This window comes from Rhipicephalus sanguineus, chromosome 3, assembly GCF_013339695.2.
Source record: "Rhipicephalus sanguineus isolate Rsan-2018 chromosome 3, BIME_Rsan_1.4, whole genome shotgun sequence".
Classification (NCBI taxonomy): Eukaryota; Metazoa; Arthropoda; class Arachnida; order Ixodida; family Ixodidae; genus Rhipicephalus; species Rhipicephalus sanguineus.
The window spans coordinates 46,876,703-46,893,493 of record NC_051178.1 but is presented as its reverse complement, the minus strand read 5'-3'; the positions used below and the strand labels follow the sequence as shown (position 1 = coordinate 46,893,493).

The following is a 16,791-nucleotide window of genomic DNA, read 5'->3' as shown; positions in this document are numbered from 1 at the left end:
GACGAAAGCATCGAAATTCGACTCGAAAGACGCGACTGTTCGGATAAACTGTGTTTATTGCACATATTTTTTAGCAGGTGGCTGTATTTTTGGAGGGTTGTGAGCGCGCGGCGGCCGCACTCCAGCGCGCACGGAGCTGCGCGTCGATGGTCGTGACGTCATGCATGCCAGCGGCGGAAGCAGCAGCAACAGAGGCGGGCAGCCGGTGCGCGCTGACCTGCCCTGCTGCAGTCGAACTCGCATATGCGAATCTCACAAAAAAAGGGAAAAAAAAAGAACTGGAATTAGTTCGATATATCGGAGAAGTCGGTGTGCAACTTTTAATGCAATTATTGTACTATGTATGTGCACTTCCGGTGCGCGCGTTGGCTTCATGGCACTGCACACGGTAGTGTAAGAAAGACGCTTCGGCGGCGATACTCGGGGTTTCTTAGTTTTGTATTTTTCCTCGGTTTTTAGGTATGCAGAGCTATATGTAGGGGCGGGTTATACGCTAGAAAATACGATATCGATGTAAATAGCGCCTCAGCATCTTCATACGCTAGCTGTGCGTACTCGTCGGGCTGCCAGAAGCATCTATAGTCTGCCTCGGCCCTAATGTCGGCCTTGTTTTTCACTATCATACTCAGTGTGCTTCTTGAGATGCTGTACGCTTCGGCGACGTAAGTCTTTTTCCCACGTTCGACTCTATGTATTATCACCAGCTTTGTGGAGAACAGTAGGTTCTTCTATTTTATACGGCATCCATCGTGTCAACAAAACGAGCTAATAAAGCGCAGCTTGCGCTGGTGCCAACAACGGAGCTAGTGTTCGACCTAGCTTTTTCAAAGTTTTTGCTTAGTGCTAATTGTATGGTTAGGCTTGGCTATCCTTCTCCGGTTTCGGTCGGTTCCCCACACTACGCACGTGTCACGGGGTTTTGGCGGGAACATGTCACATGACGCTGTTATATGTGATGTTTTAATCACTCGACTAGATGTTACGTGATTTTAGTCACGTGACTGGCAGTTACGTGGTTTATGGGAGAACATGTCACGTGACTAGTTACGTGATTTTAGTCACGTGACTAGTTGTTACGTGTTTATGGCAGAAACGTCACATGACTAGATGTACTGGTTTTGGCGGGAACATGTCACGTGACTAGCTGCTACGCGATACACGATTTTGAGTCACGTGAGTAGCTGTTACGTGATCCTAGTCACGTGAATAGGTAGTGATATTAGTGACGCGACTAGTTGTTGGGGGGTGATGGGATTTAGTCATGTGACTGGCTGTTACGTTTTTGGCAGGAACACGTCACGTGACTAGCTTTTACGCGATGTTGCGTGATTTTAGTCACGTGACTAGATGTTACGTAATGGGACGTGATTTTAGTCATGTGACTAGATGTTGCGGGATTTTAGTAACATAACTAAATTTTGCGGGAATTTTAGTCACGTGAGTAATCGTTTGGTAGTTTCATCACCTCAGTCACATGACTAGTTACGTAATGTGACGTGATTTTTAGTCACGTGACTGGTTACGTAACTGTGACGTGGTTTAGTTGCGTGACTAGTTATGTGGTGTTTTGTAATTTAGTCATGTGACAATGTTATGTGATTTTATGCGATTTTAGTGACGTGACTAGTTACATGATTTTTGATCACGTAACTTACTCGCCCATCATAGTTCTTGCATCCCACGGCAGGTGTTGTGGGATCGAAGCAGAAAAAGAGGATGAGGCAAGCGCGTGCCCCTGGCGCAACGAAAAGCTTTAACAGCCCCTCGGTTAAAATGAATGTGCACAATGAGCCGGGATCGCAACCATGAGGAATCATGCAGAAAAGTATGTGATGTCAAGCGGTAGTTTCTACTCACTACACGCGATGCCCTCCTAATCACGCTGCTCGCTCTCCCAAATGCATGTGGGAAATTCCCCTTCCGTGAGCAAAAGCGCCAAACATTTGTGAGGGAAAGCCAACATCTTGAGCGTTTCGCGCTGCCTGATATTCGATATCTGCATCTTTATATATGCGCATCTAGCTTTTTTTCTTGCTCCAGCGAGGCAGAAAAATGTTCCAATAAATCTTCGGAAATTTTCTTAGTTTTTCTGACCACTCTGATGTTATTAAAGGAACACTAAAGGAAATAAAAATTTATGTCAGAGTAAAAGGTCACTGTTTGTGAACGTCTAAAACGTCAATGTTATCAACAGCAGTGCTCTAGTAATTCTAAATTAAGGTAAATGTAGGACACTATATGCGCCACCAGTGGGACGTTTTGGAACGAGCCCGATGATATCAAGAGTCCCGAGTACAAATTATCGCTAGTATTCAAGCTACTTATGATAAAAAAGAACAGTACGACCATTGCAAGACATAATAAAATGCTGCTTGTGTGTTTATGTTTGAGTCATGGAAGAAAGAACTTGACATTACAATGGAGAACGGCGCGAGTTGTGCAAAAGTGCCGTTTTTGTAGAGCTGCGCTTTACTCGCGCGGTCGCATCTCAGTGGTAGCTTCGTAATCGCGCACTGCTGCGTGTGCCTTGCATGCTCATGAAAGTCGCTCTAATGGAAAGTTCGACAAAATGCCATGTGATGATTGTGTAATGTGCCCTTCAGAGCAGGAACCACAGCGTCGGCTGCCAGGCAGTAAAGGCGGGCAATGTTGGGCAAGGCAAATGCTATGTCAGGAGGCCTTTTCAGGCACGCGATTTCAAGTGCGCTGATGCTGTGCGGATCGCTAAAACATGATTTTCATTCAAAATAAGCACTTCCTTGGCACGAAACAAGCACTACGAGGTTTCAGGAATGCTATTTCAACACTCAATGTCAACTTAACATTTGCCTTTATAGTGTCCCTTTAAAGTTTTTCAAAACTTTCTTCTTCTCTCATTGCAGTGGTACAGTGCTAACGGATTGAAACGAGACATAGAGATTTGTAGTGTTACAGCTGGTCTGCATTATGTCGCTACGAATCTGGCCGATAAATTTGTGAGTGTTCGAGTCAAAGTTACGATGATATTACACAAACTCAAGATGGTGGAAACAAAAGTATGTGCACTGCTTAGCCCTACATTGTTGTGTTTTAATGCATGACCACTGTACATCATGTTTTGCAATATGCGCCATGAACCAGCTTAAGTGTCCTGGTTTGGTTTCTCACAGGGACTTGTTCTGTGGCAATGAAGGAGATACCGTAAGCACATAAGACCATGTAGTGAACTGAGCTATGAGATTGCGAAATGTGGCACTGCTTTGCATAAATAGGTTTATGGCAAGGGTGCTGGCCTATTACCATGTTTTCATAGTGGTGGAAGTTGTGCTTCCATGTTCAAGTGATAACGAATATGTATAGTGATCTTTGCATCATATGCACCTATGTACATGATTACCTTTTGTTCTGACAACTAGCCAGCTAGCGTATATTATATGCTAGCTGGCCAGTTGTCAGAACAAAAGGTAATTCTTATCAAGCTGCAACTTCCTAGCAAACCACCTTGATTATGTGTGATTGGTATGGCCAGTTCCCTGGGATATTTTCAGCTGCAGGATTGCACGTATCACAGGATTGGCACTGTGGCTGAAAAAGTGGAGCACTTCATCTACAACATGGTGCATGCAGGTACCTTTTCCCGAAGGCTGCCATGTTCACTGCAGAGGAGTATTACCGCTACTCGCTCGTCTATGCACAAGAGCAAGAGAAGAGCAAGGCCCTGCTGGAGAGCTTGCTGCGGGAAAGGGCCATGGCCGTGAAGCGCAGAAAGAGGGCAGCCAGTCGTGATGAGAAGCTTGTGAGCAGGCTCAGCGCTGCAGAGCACTCTGAGTACATGAACTTCCTCCGGTACCAGAAACAGCCCGATGTTGCCTCAAACCAGCCAAAGGAGCTTGTTCGCTTGATGGTATGCAAGAATCTACAAACATTGCTTTTGTGGGCTACTATTGGTTAGATGGTGCAAGAAAATGAAGACTGAAAGGATAATTGTCGCAAAGTGTTTCACGGCAGATGTGCCTTTCTAGTCAGCCTTTATTTCAACGTGCTTTTGACTGACACAATTGAGGCATTGCTCTGGTGCCCTTTGCGTCCACAGTGACTTCTCTCCATTTAATAAAAGCAGCGGATCACAGTTATTGTTTAGCTTAGAAACATTGACAACCATCAGATATTGGAAATTGCAGAATAACTCATATAAATTGACACTAAATTTCATACCAAATTTGGAGCAACACAGCTAACGCAGGAGCTACATTTATGGAAATTACTTCACTGCCCAGGCCGTCTACATTTACAAATGTTTGGTTATGAGAAGTTATCATTACTTGATGTAGAGTGCTAGATAGATAGCTTAATGAACGTGTGTCACATTAATTTTTATATTCTATTTCTGATTATAAGCTGGCAAGAAAGACAACTTTGCAAAGACGGCGTTGATGTAAAATAACACTGCAAGCTACTTCGCTTCCCAAACAAAATGCTGACTGAGAATATTTCTAAAAAGACTTGACCAGAAGGTAGCTTGTACACAAGACGCCGTCGCACTTTCTTCTGTGCATAATGTAAACTATGCTGCTTTCTTTATAGGTACGTACACGCAAAGCATTAAACTTCAAGCTTTATCTTGTCACCTTGAGGTGTCGTTCAGCAGTGTACAGAGGTATCTCGCAAGTGCATTTTGTAATTTTCTGTCTTTTAAGTTGTCATTGTAGATGGATCTTCAACACTAACCAGGATATTTACTCACCCTAGCAGTAAAGTCTGACTGGCAGCAGAAGGTGAAATACTTATTCATATTTGCTGCCGAAAGTTTCATGGGATGACAGGAGGAAACAGCAATTGTAAAGCCCTCCTGCGTTTGCCTAATTTCTGTTTAATATGAAGGAGCAGGGAAGCTAAACAGAATGGGCAGTTTGAGTTGGTCGTGTCTGAGGTAGTTCATACAAACTCATCTTTTTGTTGGCGGTGAGGGTGGGGACTGCACTTCAGTTTCACTCACATATGCAGGTTGTCTTAGTTGCCTAGCTCCTCTAAGTTTCCTCAGTGTAATACACTTGCTACCTGGTTTGCAAACAAAGCAATAGGCACATTTTGAGAGGCTCAGGTTAAAAGATGATGTAGTAAGCTAGTTCTTGCAAGTTTAACAAATTTAGGCATTGCACTGCGGCTACCTAGTAATCGGCACATACCTAGTATAAGGCTGTAAAGATTTCATACTGGTAGTTCTTAACATGATTCTGCAGTAAGTTGGCCTGCACAAGAAAGACTTTTCAACGCGTTTTGTATTACACCCTTGGATTTGCAGGAGCTTCAGGACCGAGTGAAGGAAGAGCAAAGGGAATTTCTCCAGCTGTGGCCACAGGTGCCTGGACGTCGCACCGAGACACTTGCAAAAGGCCTCGGCACTTGGGCCAAGGTGTGTTTGTGAGGAAAGCAAGCCTTCTTCCCGAGCATTCCTTTTCTTCTTTTTCTGGGACATGTGTTGTGCCTGTCCTACTCTTAAAATGGGCACCTAATTTTTTCGTTACAACCATTAGTACATTATAGCCACTGACTAATTATTGAATAATTATTATATAGCCAGTGGCTAATAATTGCATGCGAGGGTGTACTGACCTCAAGTAAGTTGTCGCGGAGGTGCAGTAGTCTCATCGCAGCTGAGTGGCTGTGTCCTTAGTAAAGTCTGAATCGAAAAACGGTGGAAAACAGTGACCGCACGCAAAAACACAAGAACAGATTTTATTGTGCTCGATGCTAGCCACGTAGCCTTTCATGTAGATGGTGCGAAAAACTCTGTGATGGTTCACTGCTGCATGTTCCGCAATCGAAGGACAGCCTTCTTAGCAGCAGTTGCAGGCACGTAGCCAGGATTTTTTTTCGGGGGGGGGGCCCCAGGCCTAATTGTTCGAAAGACAGTCTTTCCATAGCAAAAACAAAAAAAAAGTTGCCTGGAAATATAGGGGGCTGGAGAAATTTCGGGGGGGGCCCGGGCCCCCCGGGCCCCCCCCTTGCCTACGTGCCTGAGCAGTTGCTATCCCAAGACCATGTCTTTGTGCCCGCCGAAGTAGCGGTGCAGCAGGTCCACCGCATCCAGCACTTAGGAGGATGTCGGCATGTTCGCACACAGCACAGTGTTGTCTTCCTCAACGCATTCGTCATTGCTTCCTTTGTGCGCCTAAGCAGCAGCATACACAAAATTGTTGTCAGTTAGCTCTTCTGCTGCCGCAAGATCGCCATTCACGCTTTCATAATTGCATAAGATTCCTTCTTCACTCACAACCCCAGCATCACTGAGTACTTGAAAATTGTGCTTGCCTGATCTCGGTTGCACATAGCAAAAAGGGTTCCCGCCAACTACTTGGACGAGGACAGAAAGACAGATGACCCACCACAGGACTGGCTACTGCACATTTATTGAAAGTTTGTTTTCATATTTATAGCAGTTGTAGTGAATGCATTGCTCACTGAATACCACATTGTATTTTTTATTTGTTTTTTTATCAATCAACCAGGATTCTTATTTTAGCATCAATGACACAATGATGCTTGTTGAGTACAGACAAAAAAGTCATAGATCAGGCTTGACAGGGTCTGTACCTCTGGGCTTGGCAAATATGACATAAAAAAGTACAGAAATGGAAAATATGCACACGGCAGTTCTCTTCATTGGAACATCATAAACAAGCAAGTAAATGAAAAAAAATGGCAACGTCATGGGTCTTTAAACAATGAAAGATAAATGCACACAATAAAAAGGAAACGGCACTGATACAGTAGATTAAGTACACACAATAAAAGAAAAAGGAAGAAGGAAAGGCAAAAAAGTATACAGATACTTCGATCATGCACAAAGCATGGGTGCTGCTGCATGATTATCACATATACCATGAACAATAGTCTATACAGATTCTCTAAGTGTTGTACAAGCTTTGAAAACTATCAAAAAGCACAACAATCTGTTAGCGTAGCAAAACGTTTTCATGGGCTAGTTGGTTCATGACTTCTTGAAAAAAAATTGTAGCACAAAACAACACAAGGACAGACACGGGACTGGCGCTAACCTCCAACTGGAAGTTAGAAGTTAGCACCATTCCCGTGTTTGTCCTTGTGTTGTTTTGTGCTACAATTTTTCTTCAAGAAGCCTGTTAGCGTATCGCTGTACAGTAGAACCCCGCTGATACGTTTTTGAAGGGACCGTAGGAAATAAACGTAAGAGACGGGAAACGTAAGAGCCGAAAAACAGGAAAAAACGGCAAAATATTTAGTGGTACAGAATTTTATTTCAATTCTTACGAGCAGCACGAAAATTGGCGCGCTCAGCCGCGATCTAGTTGATGGATAGAAACGCGGAGCTTAGGACGGCCTCATCCACAGAAATGTAATCAACGTATGTGATTTTTTTAACACCAACAGCTGTAGGCATGAAAGAACTAAGCACACACAATCACGACCGGTGCGGCGAGTCCGACCGCGAACCGCACGCACGACCACGCGAGCTCCAACCAGCTCGAACTCCTCCCGTTCTCCGACAAATAACGGTGATGATGAGTCTACGCCAATGCGATGGCAGAAGTGAATGCCAATCTCGAAGGCCTTGCTTTCGCTAGCAGTTACGTCATACACGCCATGTTGGTGCAATACAAATCTCAGAGGCTATGCTTTTGTCAATAGTAAATGCCAATCTCGAAGGCCTTGCTTTTGCGAGCAGTTACGTCATAGACGCCATCTTTGCAATTTGAATCTCGAAGGCCATGCTTTTGTTTGCATCAATTGAAAGATTCTGTTGCTTGCGCCTCTCATGCGGCTAATATTACGGTCAAACGAGGCCAAAGTGCGTGAAAATGCACCATGGCCGCTCTCTCTGGTAGTCACTCGGTCGGCTCCAAGCGCACTTCGCGACGTATCATACGGGAATGGTCCGACAGTTACGACGTAACAGCGGGGTTCCCAATACATTGTATCCTATGGGAGCTATGCCGGGACCGGCGGAAAACGACGTAACAGCCGGGAAAACGCAGCAGTGAGGAACATAACAGCGGGGTTCTACTGTATTCTAATGTATTGGCCGACCAGCTAGCCACATCCATACAGTCAAACGCTGTCAACCCATTAAAGAATGTCCCTCTAACAAACCATAAGCTCTCCATAAGCAAGAAGTTCAGGCCTTACTGGCAGTGCCCATGGGATAGGGAAACACAAAATAAAACTACATCTTGTCAAGTCGCATCTCAGTAATTGGCCGCCGTTATCAAAGACATGCCATACAGAAGTAACACTTTGCTGACTTAGGATCACGTGCATACCTTTCCAGTGGTGATCCACCCTTGTGTGATAAACGTGGTGAGCCTCTTACTACACGTGCTTCATATTCTGCTGCAATGTACCGAATTTGACGCCAATAGATGAAAGCATTTTCTTTTTGTCATACCAACATCAAATCCCTCTCTCCTGCTATGTTTATAGGCAGGGAACCTCTGTTTAAATTCGAGTCACTATTTGGATTTTTAAAAGACATACATAATTTTACCATTATATTTCCTGGCAATCCATAGCGTAGTCTCTCAGCAGAGGTTGCTGCTGCGATAGTTGTACCATTGTACCATGAAAGCACCTGTCTCGCAGCCTTTGGGCTCAAAGGCCTTGAAGAGGCAGTTATGCTAAATTTATGTCCCCGCTTGCTGAAATCATGATAACCTGTGATTCATTCATCACCCATAGATCACTATGTGTCACTGCCATTATATTTACAATATATATCTTTTACGCTTATATAGTGTGCAATTTTAGGCCTCTTTACAGCCAAATTGCATCCCATCACGAAAAGCATTGGTCAACGCTAACACCACATCAGAAGACATGGCACTCTGTCCAGACCTGGCCCTTGCGCCACAAAAAAAACCACTAATCAAGCCCATGTTTGTATCAGTGCCACCTAGGAACGTCCACCTCTAGGTAAAGGTGTCCTCTCTCTATAAATGTGCTGCGTGTTGTATGTCTTTCTTTGTAGTGCTTATTTCTGCACTCTTCTCCTATAGGTCAGTATGCTGGCATGTCGGCACACTCTAAGAACAGCTGCAGCCTTCGGATGCCTTTCTGTCACACGACAATATAATTATCTGCCCTGCTTACATTTCTTGAAAACTGCATGCTCACTACCATCCTATTAGTATTTTTTATGCTGATATATATAGTGCACGTGTCATTCGTGACTTGACAGTACCGTGGGCAAGTCAAGAGAGACATGCAAGTCAGATGATGCTTATTGTGTTACACTGGTGGCACACGGGCACTTTTGGTTGTGATCAGGATCAGACTACTGGATTGCAATCGACAATCACTGCTGCTACATGGTGCAAACTAATCAGGGTCAAGTTTGGCACAGACAGCAGCCAAATCGTGATCCTGTTAGCCAGATCGTGACGAGCAGATTGCATTGTCTTGATCCTAATCGGGCTTGACTGCTAATAAATGTGACCATGTAGCAGCTCTTGATCCAGATCGAGCTAATCTGGATTGACTTTGATTGCAATCAAAAGCGGCCTTGTGACCCCCGTATTGCAAAAACATGCCCCAAAGGGTACACTTGTGTTTAGAGTGTAATAGAAGTGACTCCTTAATAGTGGCACTCAGTTGTCAGCAGATGCTTTTGTTATTTCGACAGGAGCACCTTGACAAATTAAAGAATGGATTGCCCAAGGGACCCTGGGTGACTGCACGCAGTCTTAAGATGTCGTCGCTGCTCCTGATACCAGCTGCTCAGCCTGGCTTCCTGAAGCATGTTGTGTTCAAGGTGTGTTCCATATGTCACTTTTTATGGCACCCTGTAGAGATTCGAAGAACTTGTGGTCACACCCCTGTGTGACAAGTGACAGTACAGGGCGTGTCTGAGTCAATAGTTTGTCAGGTAATCAGATATTGATCACGGTTCAGTGGCATGGCAATACTTTCAGCATGCATGCTGCCAACGTAGATTGCACGTAGCGCACTTGCCAAAACCTACATGCTGTACAACTGACGAGGTACGTGCAGGCGCTGCCTGGCGCTTGATTTGTGAAAAGTGTGTACAATGCCACTTTCCTAGGGACTGCACATGCCCTGGCCCTGAACGTCTCTAGCATTAATGGATACCTTGAATGAGAGCTCATGCATGTTCAAAAATATTTGATGCAGGCGGACAAGAGTTCTAACTCAACTGAAGCGAAGAAAAGAAACGCAGTTGAGTGTTTTTGCAGGTGCTTGAAAAGCTTGCCCTGTCATTCATGAATCCTTGACTCGTCAATGTTGAGTCATCAAGCTACTGTAGAATTTCGCATTTTGAAGGCAGGTAATACCAAATGCACTGCAGTAACACCACTGATGAATATAGTTGTATTGTTAAATGGTACAGGGTACTACGGCAGCGAGTTTTGTAACAGCAAAAATAGTGTCAATTTTAACTAGAAACAAGCAAAAGAATAAATTCTGACTTAGAATAGCTTGTCTATGGATTTAATGGCAATGTAAACGTGCAAGTTATCACTGTAAATGTAACACCCCTAACGGGGTCTTCAAGGTAATCACGTGATACAATCTGATGTAATGCCTAAGAAATGTGGGATTTCCTAGTAGGCTTGCGTGAATATCACTTATTTGGCTTGAAGTGAAATGGAAGCAAATGGTAATTAGTGCCGAATAATTTTGAAATAAATTCAGGATTTGAATAGCAGTAAGTGGTAAGGTACGTTAAGTTTTAAAATTTGCCCTACTTAGTCCATATATATATATACATGCTCTTAACCTTCAAAACGAGGAATATGGATGGTGGTAATACGGGCACTTAATAACCTTGGAGTATGGCTTCACGGCAGCACAGACGCTTCCTGAATGTGTGGTTTCACGGCAGTGCTGCCCAACGCTTCAGCACAACCACCTTTTCAGGCAGGTTACATAAAGTGGAATATGTCCCTTTGTTTGTTTTGAATACTTCGAAATTCCAGAAATTTTAATTCGTGTCGAAGTGAATTCGAATATACTGTAATTATTTGTTCGAACATTGGAAATGCTCGAATATTCGCTCAGACCTATAATTTTGATTATTTGATTAAAGTGATCAAGAATTTGTCTGTATTCAAACAATACGTGAAAATGAACTTTGAGCAATAAAAATCATAAAAAAGACTCGTTACAGTTGAGTAAATATGGTACTGATACATCACATGTAGGCAGGTGCTGGCCATGCAAACATTTTTTAAATCACTATCTGTCACATTGTACATAGATTCAAATTTTTATTTGTGAAATGTTTATACCTGGCATTCAAATTTTCAATTAAACAAGAAAATTAAACTGATTTTATCCATATTTGCCATATGCAGAACTACCCACACAGTTCTAATAAAAACGCTAAGTTTACATGAACAGTTACATCGTATATGTACCGCGTCTTGCAGGAGCAACATATGATAACAATGCTCAGTGCCCAAACTGGTCTGCTTGTGCATCTGGAGCAAACTTTTGCCATCTACTTCGGATATACCATGGGATGAAAGATGGTTGATGAAATGGTATTTCAGAGTATAAAGTTGAACTGTAAGACTATGAGTGAATGCCATTGGGCAATGCAGAGTTCAGTTCGCCTTTGCAGTACCTTCATGACACCAGCATACATGCTAGCATTTAATTTCATTGTGTCGTGCTACATGACAACCAAAGCAGGAAAAAAGGAGCTCTGCAAAAATGCCACGTCCGCTGCACTCGTAGCCTTTTTCATGACTTGAATACATTATAAAACGAACAGCTTGTAGAACCTTCACACACTAACTGGTTTATTACTGGGAACTATTACGTCTACTTGCAGGCTGGAATCGTAATGAAACCTGAGATTGGCTGTTCGCTACTGCCGTCCGAGCCACTGGAGGGTCCGCCAACTGCAGCGAGTGACACGGTGACTGACTGTTCCCTTGCTGTTTCTCTGCTAAATTAGCCTATTTTTCAGCATTGCTTCAAACTCTATGAAATAACTGAGCTCACTGTAACATTAGCAGATGTTGGGTGCTCATTCCTGCTTGTAAATGCAAGCCCAATTCACTGTGGTGACAAAGCTGCTGCATATATTGCCCCACTCTAACGTGACAACCTTGAGTGCCACCCAGAGCAGTATGACACTATCCTCCATAAGATTCAAAGAATGCAACATTAAAATACTGTGCTTCTTATGTTGCTGAAGCCTTTTCGAAGTGAATTCATAAACGGTTGTTGTTAAAGCATTTGCTCTTGAATCTTTGTTATCTTGTATTCAACCGGATATAAAACTTTCTGATCAACTGCCAGCAGCCCATCTGTGGCAATTACAATAAAACATCGTTAATTTGACCCCTGTTAATTAGGAAATTGGATAATTTGGACGTTTTCTCTGGTCCCGGCAAACATATGTATTGTTTAATAGCATCAAATTCTTGGCGAGGATTTTCGCGAGGATGCCTCAATGGCGAGGCGTCCTCGCCGTTGACAGTCTTGCCACAATCACACTGTTGGCGACCAAGGCTTCAGTGGCTGCAGCAAGCTTGTTTCGTTTTCGATTTTACTCAGCACACATTAACTGCTTGGACGCAATCTAAGATCACGTCGATAGCGACTTGAGTCAAAGCTGCCACAATCTAGTTTCATTTTTGCTGCATGCCTTCAGAACTGCGTAGTCGCTATCCATGATTGTGCATTAGCAAGCCAGGTTTAGTTAGCAGCAGATGCAGTGCTTAGCAGTTTCATTTGAACTCTGTACATAGGCTGCACGCATCCCTTCAACACAGATGCTATGATCGTGTCTTTAGCAATCACGGTTTCGCCTCAGCAGATGCAGCACTCAGTAGCGTCGTTTTGACTTCAGGCAATGCACACGCAATGTCACAAAACTCAAAACTTCAGCCACGGTTCGCATGCCGGCATAAAACTCACTTGCCACATTGTGATGGACAAATGATGAGTTGCCGGCCATTTTTCCGACGAAAAAATTATCGTCACGTGCACGTGGCAGCGTTGGCGGTGGCAGTACGTAATAAGGGATGGGTTCAGAGCATGTTTCAGCTTAAGCCATGGGGGTCTTGAGCCGTGGTCTCATTGTGAACGAAATCACGAATGGCCAAAATTGTGGCTTTATGCACTGCTCTTATGCAAGAGAAGTACTGAATTTATGTATTCATCACAGAAATGAAAATGCATTGATGTAATAGATACTTGTTTATTGTTCTCTTGGTACTTTCAATGATACGGCATTCAGTTAATTCGGCCATTTTTTTCCGCTCCCGTGAAATATGAATTAACGAGCTTTTACTGTAGTACTCTTGCTGGTGTAGTTCTCGGGCCCCCTGCTCCTTCTTACCTAAATTAACAAACTCCCAAATAACATTAATTGGACAGTGCCGCCATCTGCAGACAGCTGCGTACTTACCACCCTATTTTACAACAATAATGATGTTCTTAGGAGTGCTGTTTCTTGGGCGAGTTGGAAATTCATACTTGGAAGGGTAGTGCTAGTGGACACGAACTGAAGGAAGACGCATGGACACACAGTGCGTCTGTGTGTCCGTGTGTCTTCCTTTAGTCTGTGTCCACTAGCGCTACCCTTCCAAGTATGATGTTCTGCATACCTGCCAAGTCTGCCGGATTACCCGGGAGACTCCCGGATTTTGAACGTTTCTCCCGGTTGTACGGGTCATAGAGAAATCTCCCGGAAATCCAGTTTTGCCCCGCGCGTCCAGTGTTTTGTCTGGCCACATGAGCAAAGTTGTCTGGCCACATCTAGTCACATCCTAAATGTGTTATAGGTTATATCAGCCGTTAATATTTCGTAGATGATGCGTTTGTGTACACACAAAATATTGCCCGACGAAATAACCGGTAAGCAAGTGGCGACAGGCCTCGCACGCGGAGCGATGTTATCGCATGTGCCCTTTGCGCGACGGTGACGGCCGGGTCGTTTCATCTCTGCTTCAACCGCGTTCGTCCGTAGCGCTAGCGCGCTTTGACTCGCACGTGAAACAGACGATGCGTAAGCGATGTTATCAGTTTGGACTCTGTACAGATCAGTGGCGACCGCAACATCCCGCTGAGAGTGACCATATAATTGCTATCGCAGTAACCCCCCCCCCCCCGTTGAGTAGATCTCCCGCATTCCGTTTCTCCAAACTTGGCAGGTATGTGTTCTGTCACTCCAGTGTGAACTCATGGTAGCTTAGTGCTGCAAGTAGTTAAAGGAGTCTACACAACAAAAGTTTCAGATGAAGATTTTAAAAACTCCTGCCAAGAGGTAGAAAACCTTTGTGTGACGACATAGTTGAGTAATCACGTGACAGCAAAGTGACAATGAGTACCAAAGTTGTGGCGTCTGCAAACTGACTAGCCGTCTGCTACATTTCACACGTGTGCCTCCTCTTTGTGCCAGCAGTTCTACCGAAACGTGCAGCTGCGTCTTCCGGCAGCAAGACCGGTTCATCGTTCCTATCGGCGTCAAAGGAATCCGACCATGAGCGTCCACTTGGACGTGAGCAAGTGGAGCTGGAAAAGCATTTTGTTTTTTACCTGTTGGCATCGGACGCTGAAATGTTTTCGTACTACACTTGATCGCAGTCGTGATGTGTCCGTACACATCTCCGATGTCACACCTTTTACTGCTCTGTTTGACGTTTTCGCTTATGGTTATCGCAGTAAGTCCTGGACAAAAGCCATACCTCGTTTCTAGACTTCAAAATTCGAATAACTTGTCTTTCAGTCGTTTGTGTACATCTAAATTCGTCACAGCATTCCTTGTAAGCATGCAAAGCTCATACTGTAGTCAGCGTGATGTCAGGTTACCATCCAATTTTGGTGTCCGAACTCTGTTAATGACTTTGAAGACTCAAGAAAGAGTCCTCTCTTCCCTTCATTGCCGAAGCAGACCTACCATACTCACAATTTTATTATCCCTGACTCTGTGACCTTCTTTTAGCACATACAAGTACGTGCGAATTAAGCTGAATCCTTATCCATCTTGGCCTGTGCACGTAGCTTAACAGAAGAAATGCAGCTAATCACGTTCTTATTTTTCTTTGCCATAATATCCAGCTACTACCGTCCCAGTACTGTCAAACCTGTAACGTATTATTCCCTACTCAGGCATTAACTTGAAAACGTGTGTGCACTCTGAGATTCTTACCAGCGTAACCATATTAACATACTTCAATCCGTGCTTGATTTTTTTTCATTATTATTATTATTATTATACGTGCACCTCTCTAGCTCATTGCTACTCAAACCACAAGCCAACCTTCTTCACCTTGCATACCAATGGTTGTCTCTCTCTCTTCCACAAAATCTGTCACACATTGCCGTAGGCTGATAATATATTGTGCCAGCCTACTTCCACTAAAACCACCTCACAACAGTGCTGTCTATGCATCTCAAGCCCATACTGTTAAGCATGCTTCCTCATTCTTCGTTCAGACATGAAAGGACTGGGATAACGTTCCTGCCAACGCTGTGCTTCAGTCTTACCCAACCAGCTTCAAATGCGTCGTTGAAGATTGGATTTATTTATTTATTGATTTACAAGTACCTCACAGGCTTTGTGTAGGAGTATTATGTGAGGGCGACTACAGTATACAATAATTTTTAGCAAGAGCACATAACAAACAAAAGGAATTAAAAAAATCTGGCATTATACAATGTCAAAGTGTGAGAGATAACATAGATGTAGCTATGTTATCACAGCTATGATAACATAGATAACATAGATGTAATAATAAAACGCTTAGTATGTGTTATATATATTTGAACGTGTCAACATTTTGTCATTATACAACATATAAACACGATTTCAAGAGATCTGTGTTTTATAGACACAGTCATAAATACAGTCGATCCCGGATATATCGAACTCGGATACATCAAATTATTGGCTATATCGAACAGTTGAGAAATCCCCTTGAATTTCCCATGCAAAAGTATGGGGCTGGTGTGCGCGTATATCGAACTCCCGCACAGCGAAACAACCTCTATATCGAACGCTGCCCCGCGCCGAAGCCCAGAAAATGCATTTTTCCTAACAAATATTCATCATTTTTCGGCCGCATTCTTATAAGTTCCAGTCCCTCGTCGCGCGCAGGTGACGAAATTGCGTTGCTCTAGTTCGTTGCACAGCGCTTGTCAGTTCACCGGCATATTTGACGTGCGATCCGCAGGTTCTACTGCATGGGCTAGTGTTTTTCCAAGAGGCTGATTGCCGAGGGCACCAAAATGAGAATTCGAAGTGACTTGGCAGCTTTGTTGTAATGTTTGCATTCCCTTCCTTGTCTGTTCGCGCACGATGGCATGCGGGCCTGCAAAGCATGGCCTTCGAGATCTGCAACCTCGTGACATATTTCTAGTGTTTTTGGTTTTAAAATGCAGATCTCAGAGGCTACGCTTTTTTCGCATTTCTCGCCAAAGTAGCGGCTGCCTTCTACAAAGCCACAAGTGCCATCGGTATCGCCAACATGTCGACCGTGGAGAAATGTTTCTTCGTGCAGCGTTGTTAGCGTTGTCTCTTGTGGCATGTGTACTTCTCGCTCCGTTCTTGATAAATCATCATTCGGGAGTCGAACTAAACATTGTCCCGCTCGTAGCGATAAAAATGATGACCGGTGCTTGGAACAACGTCAAGTAAAGCACCGTCGTGCACTGTTTCCTTACGGGCCTTGGTGCGAGGTGACGACTGGGAGCGCGGTCTACGGCGTATGGTGCGTCAGTGAATTTTGCGACTTATTAGCGTTTCCGGGCGCCGTATCGGACGGGAGCACAGCGAGTGAATTTATCGGTGCAGATAAC

General features: G+C 43.9%; 1 protein-coding gene across 1 annotated transcript in view; it reads left to right on the top strand.

Moving 5' to 3' along the window:
- The first annotated feature begins 3,615 nt into the window (after nt 1-3,615).
- Nucleotides 3,616-16,791, top strand: part of LOC119386618 (uncharacterized) — a 74,031-nt gene continuing 60,855 nt past the window's right edge. The window contains exons 1-4 of the mRNA XM_037653903.2: nt 3,616-3,883; nt 5,282-5,392; nt 9,638-9,766; nt 11,813-11,899. Coding sequence (XP_037509831.1) covers nt 3,629-3,883; nt 5,282-5,392; nt 9,638-9,766; nt 11,813-11,899 — 582 coding nt within the window. The 5' untranslated portion in view covers nt 3,616-3,628. The remainder of the gene's footprint in view (nt 3,884-5,281; nt 5,393-9,637; nt 9,767-11,812; nt 11,900-16,791) is intronic.